The sequence below is a fragment of the Brassica rapa genome, chromosome A01 (assembly GCF_000309985.2).
Source record: "Brassica rapa cultivar Chiifu-401-42 chromosome A01, CAAS_Brap_v3.01, whole genome shotgun sequence".
NCBI classification, from domain to species: domain Eukaryota; kingdom Viridiplantae; phylum Streptophyta; class Magnoliopsida; order Brassicales; family Brassicaceae; genus Brassica; species Brassica rapa.
The window spans coordinates 991,722-1,006,776 of record NC_024795.2 but is presented as its reverse complement, the minus strand read 5'-3'; the positions used below and the strand labels follow the sequence as shown (position 1 = coordinate 1,006,776).

Genomic DNA, 15,055 nt, shown 5'->3' with positions numbered 1-15,055 from the left:
GAACAAAAATAGTAAAGAGGTGGTAGATGCTTTTTTAATTAAAAATCAAAAACATTCGTCATCAACCACCACCACCACTAGAGGCCCATTCCGTCACACAACCCTATCTATTTCTCTAGCGACACCAATGGCCAACCCAACTCTCTTTTGATTTTGACTCCAAATTTTCCCTCAGTCCTATAAAAAAAAACAAAATTTATTAATTGTAATCTGAAATTTGCAGATTGTGTGTGTTCAATGGCTTCTTCAGTGACTCTAGGTTCATGCCCATGGGTTCTTCACCACCAATCCAAAACACCCAGATCCAGATCTCCTCCCTTCATCACACTTAAACCCATCACCCTCACCCCAAAACGCAGCGTTTCGTCTTCTTCCCACACCATTTCCTCTTCCCTCGTCACCAAAGAAGACAACAACCTCAAATCCACCTCCTCCTTCGACTTCATGTCTTACATCCTCCGCAAAGCCGACTCCGTCAACAGAGCCCTGGACTCCGCCGTCCCCCTCCGGGAGCCGCTCAAGATCCACGAGGCGATGCGCTACTCCCTCCTCGCCGGCGGCAAACGCGTCAGGCCCGTCCTCTGCATCGCCGCCTGCGAGCTCGTCGGCGGGGAAGAGTCCCTCGCCATGCCGGCGGCCTGCGCCGTCGAGATGATCCACACCATGTCGCTGATCCACGACGACTTGCCGTGCATGGACAACGACGACCTCCGCCGCGGGAAGCCGACGAACCACAAGGTTTACGGCGAGGACGTGGCAGTTCTAGCCGGAGACGCGCTTCTCTCCTTCGCCTTCGAGCATTTAGCGTCGGCCACGAGCTCCGACGTTTCTCCGGCGAGGGTGGTCAGAGCCGTCGGAGAGTTGGCGAAAGCTATAGGAACCGAAGGGCTGGTCGCTGGACAAGTGGCGGATATAAGCAGCGAAGGGTTGGACTTAAACGACGTCGGATTGGATCATTTGGAGTTTATTCATTTGCATAAAACGGCGGCGTTGCTTGAGGCTTCAGCCGTTTTGGGTGGGATCGTCGGTGGAGGGAGTGATGAAGAGATCGAGAGGCTGAGGAAGTTCGCGAGGTGTATCGGTCTGTTGTTTCAGGTGGTTGATGACATCTTGGACGTGACGAAGTCGTCTCAGGAGCTGGGGAAGACCGCCGGGAAAGATTTGATCGCCGATAAGCTGACGTATCCGAAGCTCATGGGGTTGGAGAAATCGAGAGAGTTCGCTGAGAAGTTGAATAGAGAGGCGCGTGATCAGCTTTTGGGGTTTGATTCCGACAAGGTTGCTCCTTTGTTGGCTTTGGCTAATTACATTGCCAATAGACAGAACTGAAACTGTGTGTCTTTTCTTTTTAGTTCTTGTCGGAATCTTGTTTCAGATCGAATTGTAGAAATATTGGTATGATTGCTATGTTATAGATTTAATATTAAGAGATCAGTGATTCTAGTTTCTCTAACGGTTTAGTCAAATGCTTGGAGTTGATGATGAACAATGTGTTTATTATAGGACAGAAACACACGGTAGGATCTCTCTCTCATCTACTAGATCCGTTGATTGTTCAGATTAGATCTTAAAGGTACGTACGAGAGGACCTAGTCGTCGTTTTTGCATAGTGGAACCACTCAGGTCAACGAGTAAAACATTGTTGAAAATAATGTACTCAGGAAAGCCCAAGTTAAGCATTTTGACCAATCTGATTCCAATAGTAATGAAATATTAAAGATGGGCCAAGCCCATATATTAGTTCACAACCCAAGATCGAGATTGAAATATTGGGTTTGTAAAGCCTCTGTTTTTTTTTTCCTTATTTCAGTCCACCTTCATGTATTCGAAGAACGATGTATCTACTACCATCAATGACGTTAAAAACAACCATTTTTTGGACGTATTATAGGAACGATGTATTTACCATAGATTCACCAAATAACTTCCAACTAACATGACGTGTATAACAAATGGAAACTTCCCACTAATGTAGGAGAAACACTATGCCACATTCCTATCCCATCCTTGGCCATGATCTTATCAACGGTGTTCGCCATTTCCAGTAAACAGTGTATATATCACGCGTTACACCACAATTATGGTGAATGGGTAACGTACACACGGTCACAACTGACAAGTGACAACTACATTGTGAATATGATGAACGATTTGTTTAATCTAAATGTTTGAGACTTGGTTGTCCCTATCAGTTGAAAAACAAATTAGTTGTGTAATATTATTAGTTTGAAACCTTAAATCACAGAAGGAACAAAAAAAAACGTACAACCATCATTATCGCTAGTTAAATGTCTGATACCGTCCATAAACAACTACTTCTACTTGCAAGTGCTAAGTCACAGCTCATGCACGAATCATGTTCTATTGACCCGAATCTTAGAGTATAGGACGAATAAGATGGATTAGCTATCTTTGCACCTGACCTTACCAAAGTCCGTACACAACTCCCCATTTTATTTATTTTGAATAAATTAAATTTATGTATGGTGTATAATCAATGGGTGTTGGTTTCCATTCTTTTTAAAATTCTCGTGCCTTGTGGTGTTGGTACATATATGCAGCGTGAAAAATTATGGATTTTTATTCTCATTTTCTCAATAATATATTTCATGTTGTTATCTAACTTTGATATTTTCACGTCTTCTCATTCTTATCCATATGCACATTCGTCTAACAAGGGTTCTCAAAAAGGCTATAAGATATTCAAATGTGTACTTTTCACCATTTTAAAATGTATTTAAACATTTGGTTAAAAAAGAGAAGAAATTAAATTGTATTTAATCGTCTCAGTAAAACTTGGATCTCTTTGAAGATGAAAAGAAGATAAGTCAGAAAACGCGGAGACACGTCTTTGTGTTGAAATTTACTGAGTAACAGTCCATATGAATATACACATTCCATAATAAATTTTTGGTTGTATATGAATATCTTTTGGAGGTGTAAAAGATAAAATGAAAAATGTGGCAACACGTCACTGTTTCAACGTTACCAAATTTGCAAATCTACAAATTTATTACATCATAAATATCATCCTTCAACATTATCATTTTTAGAAGATAAAATCACAAAAGATTTGTTTCCTTTCTACTCAGTTAAAACCATAAAACAAAAACAGATTTAACAAATCAGATGTAAAAAGGGATAAAAAAGAAATATGTGGCGACACGTTCGTGTCTTTATTTTAAAATCTGTTGAGTTTCCATTGTAGTCAAAGAAGTTATTAAGACACATTAAAAAAACGTAAATTAATCAGACGGCTATGGAGGCACCGCAAGCTATCACCAACCAAGATCAATCCACGTGGACGGTGGTAAACAAGCAAAGCATTCACAAAAAGGCAGCGTATATTGAATTGCTGGTGATAGATATCAGCTGACGTGTAGCGGGGTCCACTTATTTAATTAATTTTATTGTTTTAAGACAAGAAACCAAACTAAATTATAAACAGAGAAGACTTTGGTTGAAACCTATATAAAGCGCTCTTCCGTAGCTTTTCATATATTCAACGTACATCGATTTCAATTTCGATATATATTTTTTTTGTTATTTTATTCTGATTATTGTAATGGCGATGAGGAAGCTTTTGTCGCAGCGTATGTTCAACGTTTCGAAAATTGCGTCTCAAGGTCTCATGAACTGTCGAATCTCGTCTTCTTCGCTAGCCGTGCGGACCAGGGTTCCTAAAGAACCAGGAGAAGCCACCGTTGATCCAGAGCCTGCTGATTCGTGGATGGATATGACCATGATGAAGACGCCGTTTGGGGAGAGTCTGAGGGAGAAGCTCCGAGAAAACGACCGGATTCGATTAGACGGGCTTTTGCCTCCTCCGTTGAAACACGCGGCGGCGGCGGCGGAGAAGACGGAGGCGTTGGGGCTTACTGCGAGAGACGCGAAGAAGTTGCTTAGAGCTGCGCAGATCGAGGTGGTGAAAACGAAGCTGATGGAGACAGGGAGAAGCTGGATCCCTTACAATGAGTTCGTTGGTCTTTGCAATGATTCTTGTTTGGATCCTGCTCAAGGGCCTTGGATCGCTAAGATGCTTGATGATACAGGAAACGTCATCGTTTTGGGTGATTACGTTTGCTTAAGACCTGATCAGGTAATGATCATTGATTTTGGTATTTAGAAGTGGTTCTCTATTTTTAATGAATTATTATTTATTTTTTTAATGAATTGTTTTACCAAACGTTTGTTTTGTGTGACTAGGTAACAAAATCTATCGAGGGGCTGCTTCCTTTACCACAGATCCGTAACCCAAACGACCCGAGAAGGAAGGAGCTGAAAGAGCTAGAAGCTACAAAGAAAGTCATTGACGAGAAAGCACATTCACTGGTGAGAAGAGAGCTATGGGCTGGTCTTGGTTACTTGATACTCCAGACCGCAGGGTTCATGAGGCTAACGTTCTGGGAACTCACGTGGGACGTTATGGAGCCAATCTGTTTCTATGTCACATCCGTATACTTCATGGCGGGTTACGCTTTTTTCCTTAGGACAGCGAAGGAACCTTCCTTTGAAGGGTTTTACGAGAGTAGGTTTGAGGCTAAACAGAGGAAACTGATGAAGTCTCAAGATTTTGATGTAGGGAGGTATGATGAGTTGAAGAAGATGTTTAATCCAAAGCCTTCTTCAGCTGCTGTTTCCAAGATTCTTGGAGCTTTACAAAACTAATCTTTTGATTAAGGGGCATCTTGTTCGATTCGATGTGTCGTTGTCCTAACCTGAGAAAGATAAATTAACAACCAAAAATTGTGTGAAAGAATAGTTACTAATGAGAGAGAGTATTCGAATAGGTGCGGCTTATATAACATTTGGAGAGAAATAGAATATAATATGGAATGTTGTATTTTGTAATGAATACTATAAATTATTACTATCATATATTTTTCCAACAATATCTCCATGCATATGAACTTTCATCTCTCAAATGTGAATTTCTTATTCCTTTTAAATTGGCTATGATTATTGATTTACTACTGTATATACACAATCTCAATAATGCTGAAGTACTATTTCGTTATATTTCTTTTCACTGATCTTGTTGAACTCTGTTTGGTCTTGAGATACTGCATGTGGTCATCTTCTTTAATTATGGTATATATGTTTGATATATTGAGTAGAAGCAGTAGAACACCTCTGCCTGGTGGGAACAATTTAGACATAAACTCTGCCTGGTGGGAACATTTTAGACTAGAATTTTTTTGTGTTATATTTCTCTCAATAATAGACATATATACGTTTTATGGAACAATTTTGTAGATTTCAAGGTTTTATTGAATTTATCTCTCTTTCGGTGCTAAATGAACTATGATCATCACATATATATATATTGATTCGTAGACATACATACACCCTCGAATTGATACTTAAAAATCAAATGGTCACTGAAATGCAAAGAGTAATTCACGAAACAAAAGTTTTGCTTGCTTCCACATAGTCTCCGTAGCCGTGTTCTGCTTCTTCTTCGCCTTTTGAGCTATTCGTCCTGCAATACTTGTAGTAGATATACTGCAATATGATCTGTTTTATTTGTCTTGAATTAAGGTAGCAAAATAAAACTTAGTGGGAATGGGATGTCATTTTAAAATTTAATTGGCGCTGTGTAAATGGTTTTAAAGGATACAAATAGATCGAGTAGGACGCAGACAATAGCATCAAGCAACCAAGGGAGATTTGCTTTGATACTATCCCATTCAATTGTTCTGACAAGAATACTACCAACGTACGTTGCATTGGCTACAAGCGCGAAGATAAACATAAGTGGATTCAAACCCTGCCAAAAATCAAAACATATTATTAATTAGATCATATATTATTGCAATGCTTTTTGATTTGTCTGGTTTAGATATTTACCTCGACGCTTCCTCGTTTGATCTAGTTTTATAAAATTATTGGCCGAACCAAGATAAGATTAGTATCTATCATAAACAATAAGCAAAGAGAAATTGAAAATTAAGAATCAATAAGACTTGTAAAATAGTAGCTTACGTTGAGCCAGATTTGAGGGATGCGGCCGCCCATGTAAATGGCTGCCATTAGCCATCCCAACCATTGTCCCAATGCGCTATGCTCAACTATTCTTTCCTATAACGAGATAACAAATAATGTTTTGAAATAATTCCATTTTTTTTTTGAGCAAATAAATAATTCCATTTATACAATAAGAAGTAGCGAAATATTATATAAGCAGTTACACACATTCAGAAGCCGTCTGCTTGAAGCATGTGCATACTTTTCTGCTAGGCTCTTGGCCTGCAATGGAAGGCTAACGGATGCGGCTAAGAACGTTCCAAAACCAGCCTGAGAGGAAGAAGTACAAAACGTGTCAATCGTTGTTCCTTTTTGCATAAAATGGTTTTTAGTTTCCAATGAGAAAAAAAATAATCAAAAACCTGTCTAGGGATTGGCCTTGGTTGGGTAATGGTCTTAGCCGTCACAACAGGAAGTGTTGACATTGTCTCATCTTCGTCCGAGGAAGAACCACTATCTATTGTCATAGCCGAAGGGCCACTCTTAGCCACCCGAAAATATGATGTTCTTAAAGGCGGTGTTCCGCTGCCGGCCAATGATCTCGCTGACCTGAAAAGGAAAAACCAGTACCAAGGTAAAGTGTCACATCCTATTACAATATGATACTAACATCTATGCATATATGTAGGAGTAAAATAATGCATTAGTTCATAGTAAATGATTTGCTTTTGTCACTACCTTTAACTCAAGTCATAATCAAGTTAAAAGTGAATTAAATAATGAAACGTACGTGTAATAGAACTCTTTCCGAGGAGAAGCTTTGTAAGATTCCCCTGGGATGGAAATGGCAGATCCCATCGTCTTCGGTGGGTTTAAGGGTTTCTTCTCTTCGTCTTCTTCGTCCTTAACATAGTTTGACACCCGCATCAGAGTATTACACAATATAACTAATAGTGTAGTTGGTTTATAATTTATAAAATTAATACAATTAGTACCTTTTGACAGATCTTGGTGCGTCCATGTGTGCAAAGTCTGTAGATATAGTCGTAGTAAATTGTCTGGATCACCAATACCACGGTGCTCACTGTGTAAAGCTAGAGAACCAGTTGAAAAAAATTACAAAATTATAAATAAGTTAAGCAAGAACAAAATTAAACATATACAATTTAATGAAAATGACACGTAAGCTTTTATGGCGACAGATGTTTATGCGGCGAGTAGACAGCGGTTTTACCAAGGCTGTGTAGAACTGAGTCGGCAACTACAATAATAAAAAAAGGAAAAGACAAAGTGAGAAAACAACAATCGATATTTAAACAAAACTATAGTGGTCTTAATATGTGCAACTTACGGTAGCTGGTTCAAGAAGACACCCGATGAGATTGAAGATATCACTGCACCGATTGATAAAAAGTCGTAAAAATAACAAAGTTAGAGAGATCTAGAGTTCATTACGTTTATAATAAATATAAAATTAATAAGAACTGAAGATGATGGAGTGTACGGACCCAGCGACCCAAGCGAGGAGGAAAGATAGAGAGACACCATGACTGGACTTTGTACGGAAGTTGGTAATGATCTGAGGAATCTCTGCCACGCCCCAGCAGATAAGGCTAACGATTCCAAGTGCGAACGAGACTTCGTCGTTCAGGTTACAGAGACAGTCATCGAAGTATCTCTCCACCCATCTCACACATGTCTTCTTCTCCTTCAAGCAGTAACGTGCATACACCATCTCTCTATATATCTAGCTCTCTCTCTCTATGTATGTAATTGTGTGGGTATGTTTATCTATCTCTCTTGGTTATTTTATAGGATTATAGGTAAGGAAAATGACAAATCGTATAAAGGAGATAGGAGAGAACGATATTACGTATATTAATTCATATATATGGGGACCATTTATTTTTTACATGATGAATTGTATACGGGGTCTGCGTAAAACTATATTAATTAGCCACCAAATCTAAGCTTGTTGTTTTTATTATATAAAAATGTGTTCCGAATCTTAAGCTTGTAATTGAGATGATAAGAGTTAGCTAAATATCTTTAATAACTAGAGCCTAGAGGTCAAGAGCTAATAATAATGTGATAGATACTGCTTCTAAAAACCCAAACCAAACATGTCGAGAGGTTAATAATAGTCTAATAACAATCGTCTCTGCATCGTTAGAAAGAATGATATCATTAAACTCAAACGACCAGATAAAACTGTGATAGATATTTTTTCCTGAAGAAATGCAATCATCGAAAGGAAACAGGAAAGATAATAATATCATGCACCTAATCATGCACATACAAAATTAATGTCAAACATGTAAGTATGAGAGAGTGAAGAAAAACGGTCGAGGGTATGATCGATGAGCATATTCCCTTGAACATATTTGATGCCCTGCTGAATCTCAGATCTCCAACCTTTGTAGTACGTTTGTTAGGTATATTCTTTTTCATGATTCTCCAACACTTAATTGAGTAATTATATACATTTACGTGAGCCAAAGCATAATTTCCGAGAAAGTGTCATCTCATTAATAAGAAAAAGCCTTATTAGTTATGTTATGTATCAATCTATCTCCTTTGATTATTTTCATTTATTTGTCGAAAAATCACATAAAATGTATTTTTATGTACATAATTGTTCGGTTGGAAAACTCAATTGAGTTTAACCAAATCTAATCCGGTTTGCTTTGGTTTGTTCTGACCACTACCAATGCATAAATCCAAAGTGTACGAAAAATTAATGGGACTAGGCTCCATGATGTTGACGTTGTAAAAGTGAAAAATGGTGTAAAATTTTCGAACATTATTAATCAACCTAGTTGCATTTGATTGTTGATTGTAATTACTGTTAAACTATTTATTTTTGTATCATTCCCTTTTTGTAAAGCATTCGTTAGATTCGAAATAATTACTACTTGCCTATTGGTTATAGATTTTGGAAACCCCGACAACTTATGTAAATTTGTAATTTTGTGGCTGCATCAAACGAACGGTCCAGGTTTTCTTACAGATAATTATTTTCCTAAACGAAGGTGCCATGTAGACTGCGTGGTGGCCGCATCATGTTGCGATGATGATGACATCTTTCACAAAACCCTGACTTCAGAATTTAATGATATTTTTACTGGCGTGGCTATTGAATCATTTATAACAATAATACCTCATGTGACGCAGTCAAATTTGAAGTAAATTTGTTGCACATCAAGTTCTGCAACTAGAAATCATATTTTTTGAAGTAAATTTGTTGTACAACAAGTTCAGTAACTAAAAATCATTATCGTGTTCGTACGAACGTTCCAAACCACGGTCGAGAGGATTAAACGAAACAATATGCGTCTAGAACTAGTTTAACAGTTGCAAAGTTTAGTACGCTATGTCGCACTTTGTATCGCGCGACAAGTCATAGTTAACGATCAAATTCATTAGCAGTAATTCTAAATGAGAGTAATCTACCAACCATTAAATAAGATATGACAATGAGATTTAGGAAAGAAAGAAAGAAACGGCGACGAGGCGCCGCGACAAGTAGTGAGAGTGAGTGGGGAACACGTGTGATCATATCATCATATCTCTTTTGTCCTCGCCTCTATCTCTTATGTCTATCTACAATTCTTCATACCCATCTTCACTTTGGTTTTGTTCCTTACTTTCACTATCATTTGTTGGATAATATCTTCTTTAATCTTTGCAAGTTTAATGATTGAGAACTGATGAAGAAAGACGTCTTCCATTTATCTCTTCTAGACCTCCTCATTGTGTTATTACTTATCGAGCATTCATAACTTCACATAATAGTATACTAATGAGCTCTGTTGATTCTTTTGATAAATTATATTAAATCCGCTACAAATTACTGATATCATATTAGAAACAATCTATTCACATACAATGGACGAAATTTATAACACGTGAACAACAATCATATTATTCAATCTAACATAACACTTTGATGATTATGCGACTGTGAGTATACTTGTTAGTTAAAAGATATATATTCTTATAATTAAATTGTTTCTATCAAGTAGATGGCATGCATGCATGTATACTTGTTAATATTTTAATCTTTTAGACAGATCAATATGACGATAGTTATACGTTCTACGTTTTTGGCCTTCGTCCTCTCAGGGAATAGAAGAGCCACAATATCCAGATTCCAGAGTGATGATGTACATACAATGTGGATATACAAAGTCTATCCATTCTCCTTTTCTTACATAGATTCTCTATCCATTTTTGGTCCAAATATAATAAAGCACCGTTTGTAATATAAGATTTTGAAATAAAAAAAAAGATTTTGAAATATAACATAATTTTTAATACATTAGGAACTCTTTGAACCTTGGCTTTTCAACAACATAATTGACTTTCCACATTATCTCATACACAACCAGGGCCGGGCCTGAATAGAAGCCCATCAAGCATGTGCTTGGAGCCCGACGAAAATATAGATATTTTAGGGCCAATTATTTTTCATAAAGAACATGTAGCTATATTGATTTGGGGCCTAAAAGAACTATAGATGGATCCGTGTTCGATTCTCTGCAACTGCATCTTTTAATATTATCACTATTTTTTAGAAACAAAAGGCCAAAAATATTTTTTGCTTGTGGGCCAATATTTCTTGTTGAAAAGGTGAAATGTATACTTGGAGGTAGAAACTATAAAATGCATGTAAAAATGTATACTTGGAGGTGGTGGTGGAAACTTTGACTCTAAAATGTGTATTTAAACTATACATTTTCCCATTTTTTCTTAGTGTATACTCTAAAAACTATAGCAAAGCCTTTTGTTTATCTCTTAATCGTTTCAAACCCCATTTAAGGAAATGTACCGGTCAAGCGAATATGATCAAGGGTTCGCTTCAGACCATGCGTAAGAACAGCTTGGTTACCTTGCCTGAACCCATCCCCATATGCCGAAGAAGAATCTGACTCTATCTGGTGCTTGAAAAACTCACCGAGTTTCTTCTCAAAATCAGACCTCTCACCTTTCTTGGACGATGCAATCGCCACAGCGGCTGATGATGAAGACGAAGAAGAAGATGCAATATCTATCAATGTAGAGCCAGCATAAGTCTCAGATTCCAACCACATGTGAGCTAAAACCTGACATATCCCTTCTTCCACTTCTGGTCTAAGATTTGGATACCCTACCAAAAATCATATACATAGCAAACAAGCAATTATTCATCTGTTTCATTTTAAGTGTTGTTTTAGATTGCACAAATTACTAAATTATTTAATTTTGTATATTTTCTAAATAAAAATCATTACTTATACAACTAACCATATTTCAACCAATAGAAAAATAAACTAGAAAATAAATTTTGCATTAGAATTCTAAAACAACACTTATTTTGTAACGTAATTTTACTCATGGATAGAGTATTAAACAAGAAGGGAGGATTCTTCAAATTACCATTTAGTCGAAGCCATGCATGCATCATCTCATGAGCTAGGATTGATCCAGTTAACAAACTGTTACAAATGTATTACTAATACGTTAGACGTCTCATCAAGACAATAATTCAGTTTAGGAGTGTGATGAAAAGTGTTTACCGGGGAAGTCCATATAAGATGAGAATAGCAGTGACTTCACAACGGCGCACCAGCCTGCAAGGCTCAGTGATCATGTCTATCAACTTGTAGCCTGCACCAATCTTTGGTCTCCTCAACACCTACATTGAAAAAAAAAATTCTCTGATTCAACACAACACATTGTTTGTGGTGGATAACAATTAAACAACAGTGTAGCTTCCTTACTGTTGTGACAGTTTGTTCTTCAGACAAACAGAGTCCTCTAGTCTCAGGTAAGTGATGATGTCCCTGCAAGAAAATGAGCTTGAGAACAGTGTACGTAAGAAACATAAGAATTAACTAATTGGCGGTGGTTTTACATGTTTCTCTCCTTCCATAGCTTCGTTTAAAGCTGATCTCTCCACCAAGAGCATAGGTATCTGCTGTTCCACTTTCATGTGCAAGCCTTCATAAAACTCACGTATCTCGAGATACAACGGTTGGCATTCATTAGTGTCCATAATGGCTGAGTCTAGACATTCAAGACACAGTTTTCTACCATCATCAAGTATCAGATACTTTGTATCTTTCGGCTGCAAAAACATAACATCAAATTACAAAACGCCATTCTTTCCAAATCAGTAGAAATGTCATATAGAAGCTGACCTCCATGCGCTCACAGCTGCAGCATCTAGGTGTTCCATCACGCTCATGTGAAGGACAATACTTCTGCATCCAAAAGGGATGTGCCCTGTACTCAATGAGACCAGCTGGATTTGTAGGAATCTACAGAAGTTTCAATTTAAGCTTTAGTATCAAAAAGTTTGCATAAAGACAATAGAGAGAGGTGGGGAATCAATCACTCACAAAGTTATGACAAACATCACATTTTGGATGATGCTGCTCCTTGTAACACAGTTTGTGATAAGGACGGTTTCCTGACATTGAGAACTGTAAAACAAAAAAAGTTAGTATTCACAAAGATTCAGGACAATGTAGGAGTACTACTGTCTTTGGTACCACCTCACAGTCTATGATGGGCTTATCACAAGCGTGGCAGCAAAAACATTCAGGATGCCAAACGCCACCCATGCAACTCAGAAACCTTCCATGTCCAATCTCAGCTCGGCAACCAGTGCATATTCTCCAAATACAATAAACAAATAAAAAAAGAAAACTCAATAGAGAGAATGATAATGTCTATGAATCTATATATAAATGTATTTACCTAGAAGGAACAAGGAAGGGGTATGATGGAAACACACTTCCAGAATCATATCCAGGAGGAGGAGATCCCACATTCATACTTTCTTGAATAGCCTTTGCGAGCTGCTCATCTTCCTCAAGTTGAGCTTTGGCGCGTCTAACTTCTTCCTCTTCTAGTCTAGCTTTGGCAAGCTGTTTCTCTAACTCTTCTAGCTCAGCTTCTTCAGCTCTTCGTTTCTCTTCTTCCTCTATTTGAGCTTGAGCTACCTTCTTTTCCTCTTCTTCTGCTGCTTCCACCTGAGCTCTCATGTGTTCTTCATCATCATCCTCCTCATCCTCATCCTCATCCTCATCCTCATCATCATCTTCTTCAGTTTCAGATTTGTATTCTAAAAGAAAACAATCAGCTCAGCAATGACAGCAAAGGTAACGTTTGCACACAAAAAATCAGTAGATAGATAAACCTTACCGATGACTTTCTTTCCTTTGTCATCTTGTGGAATCACATGTTCTTGTTCAGAAAGGGAGAGTGCAATGGCGCATTCAATTTCTTCTTTGTCAAAATCAGATCCTTCCTGAACTCAAAAATTGACATATTTTGAGTTGAGTGTACAATGAACCATAGAAGAAGGATAAAAGATAACTCTCATTTACCGCGGAATAACGAGGAGTGTCCAGGCTTCTATCCTCTCTATTGTATCTTCTGTTAGCTTGACCATCTGAATACTTATGACTAGAACCTTTAAGGATCTTAGTAAGCCACCCCATTGGCATCAACAACAACCTCTTACCTGCAAAGAGAAACACATTCTTAATGTATCCAAACAAGAGAAGAAGAAACTCCATTGTTTTTTTTATTATTATTATTCTTCAATCAAATCATCAACAAAGAATGAAAATGAGATAAAAGATCCAACAAAGAAACTGATTATCCAGGAAAACAACAATTGAAGAAAGGTATAAATAAAGGATTGCATCAGAATCAAAAAGGGTTACCAAATCTTAAACAGAGGATATAGTTTATTACCAAAGCAAACCCCAAAGTATCCATTTTTCTCATGGTTTCCAGAAAAAAACAGAGGATAGCACTAAGCTAAGAGGTTTATCCAAATCTTCATCAAAACAATCGAACTAGCTCATAGGGGAACAGAGACATTCATCATTCTAAATACCCATGTAACAAAATCTAACCTTTCTAAAGACAATACTCTGTTTCAAGGAGATGTAATCTAAGTACAAGTCATGAACAGAGCATAGATAAATCAGAAGTTTACCTGAAAGAGATGAAGGGAAATTGACAAGATTAGAATAAGAATCAGATCAGAAACGAAAACCCAATAGTCATGATTATTCAACTTCTCTCAATTCTTATAAAAATCAAAACTTTACTTCAGGGAATGGACAGCAAAAAACAGAGAGAGACACTTGAATTCGAAGCAAAAGGCTTTAGCTTTTTAGGACCCGTGGCTGTTAATTGTCTTAAAAAGCGTGAAGAAAGCTTAATTAATGAAGGGGATAGAGAGAGAGAGAATAATCTCCATTAGAACACACTTAAAGGTGACAACTTTATGGAGAGAGAGAGAGAGGGAGATGGGGGAATGGTTACAGATGAAGTTATTTGGGTTAAGAAGGTCAAGCAAGTGGGGGCACACTTGTAAACAAAAATCAAATGTTTTGAAAAACTTAAAGACAGAGTTGATGTTTACTAGCATTACCACTATTGACACATGATCTTTGACTCTCTAGTTACTTTCTTCTGTAGCTTTTTTTTTTCAACACTTAAGTTCATTTTGCTCATCGGTTTGATCATATTAGCATTTGATCTGAACCTTTAGTATGTTAACATAAGCATGGTTACACGAAAACACAGACAAAACATTAAAACAACGAAAAATATGACAACTTGAATATTGTTAAGTAGGTAAGAGTCATCTAATAGTTTATTTAGGTCGACCTAATGCATTATTACATACGACCAAATGAATTGGATGATTTCAATTAGATGATAGACGATCCATCGCCATTGGGAGATTAATGAATTTTAACATTGTTGTTTTCTATATTATTATTTTATTTTGTGGTTGAGAGATATTTGTTTTGGCTAGAAGGGTCAAGAGTATTCGGTAGGTTACATCAACAATCAAATTTGAGAAAGAAAAAGAAAAAGAAACAAAGATGAAAAACGTGTATGTTAATGTATTTAGCGGATCAATTAAAAAAAAATTAGCCGATCGATTAAAATTTAAAATCGTCTTGTATAAAAAAATGAGAAATAAAAGTTTCTAATCTTTTTGTAAAATATAAAAATTTCGTTGTATAAAAATCAAAATAAAAAATGTATATTCATAACATAGTGATAAATTAAT

The 15,055-nt window shown here is 37.0% G+C and overlaps 4 protein-coding genes across 5 annotated transcripts; 2 read left to right on the top strand and 2 right to left on the bottom strand.

The window, feature by feature from the left end:
- The first annotated feature begins 49 nt into the window (after positions 1-49).
- LOC103865611 (geranylgeranyl pyrophosphate synthase, chloroplastic/chromoplastic) lies at positions 50-1,434 on the top strand. Its single transcript, XM_009143462.3, has one exon. The coding sequence runs from the start codon at positions 238-240 to the stop codon at positions 1,327-1,329; it is 1,092 nt and encodes a 363-aa protein (XP_009141710.1). The 5' UTR covers positions 50-237; the 3' UTR covers positions 1,330-1,434.
- A 253-nt stretch (positions 1,435-1,687) lies between these two features.
- Positions 1,688-4,868, top strand: LOC103865519 (calcium uniporter protein 1, mitochondrial). The gene is made up of 2 exons (XM_009143350.2): positions 1,688-4,099; positions 4,207-4,868. Exons 1-2 carry the CDS (start codon positions 3,566-3,568, stop codon positions 4,666-4,668), a joined length of 996 nt encoding a protein of 331 aa, XP_009141598.1. The 5' UTR covers positions 1,688-3,565; the 3' UTR covers positions 4,669-4,868.
- A 417-nt stretch (positions 4,869-5,285) lies between these two features.
- On the bottom strand, positions 5,286-7,756 carry LOC103865430 (probable vacuolar amino acid transporter YPQ3). The gene is made up of 11 exons (XM_009143245.2): positions 7,476-7,756; positions 7,319-7,361; positions 7,202-7,228; positions 6,963-7,061; positions 6,758-6,870; positions 6,390-6,576; positions 6,196-6,297; positions 5,986-6,081; positions 5,851-5,871; positions 5,621-5,770; positions 5,286-5,517 (listed from the first exon to the last, which is right to left on the bottom strand). Exons 1-11 carry the CDS (start codon positions 7,700-7,702, stop codon positions 5,401-5,403), a joined length of 1,182 nt encoding a protein of 393 aa, XP_009141493.1. The 5' UTR covers positions 7,703-7,756; the 3' UTR covers positions 5,286-5,400.
- A 2,916-nt stretch (positions 7,757-10,672) lies between these two features.
- Positions 10,673-14,389, bottom strand: LOC103865341 (protein DA1-related 1). Of its 2 annotated transcripts, none has more exons than XM_033290477.1 (12): positions 14,079-14,389; positions 13,344-13,480; positions 13,159-13,264; positions 12,712-13,078; positions 12,507-12,627; positions 12,351-12,434; positions 12,150-12,269; positions 11,864-12,076; positions 11,730-11,792; positions 11,526-11,644; positions 11,386-11,444; positions 10,673-11,116 (listed from the first exon to the last, which is right to left on the bottom strand). In XM_033290477.1, exons 2-12 carry the CDS (start codon positions 13,461-13,463, stop codon positions 10,785-10,787), a joined length of 1,704 nt encoding a protein of 567 aa, XP_033146368.1. In that variant the 5' UTR covers positions 13,464-13,480; positions 14,079-14,389; the 3' UTR covers positions 10,673-10,784. The 2 variants fall into 2 exon arrangements, with proteins under 2 accessions (XP_033146368.1, XP_018511219.1); XM_018655703.2 differs by having other exon boundaries at positions 13,964-14,381.
- Between the last annotated feature and the right edge of the window lie 666 nt (positions 14,390-15,055).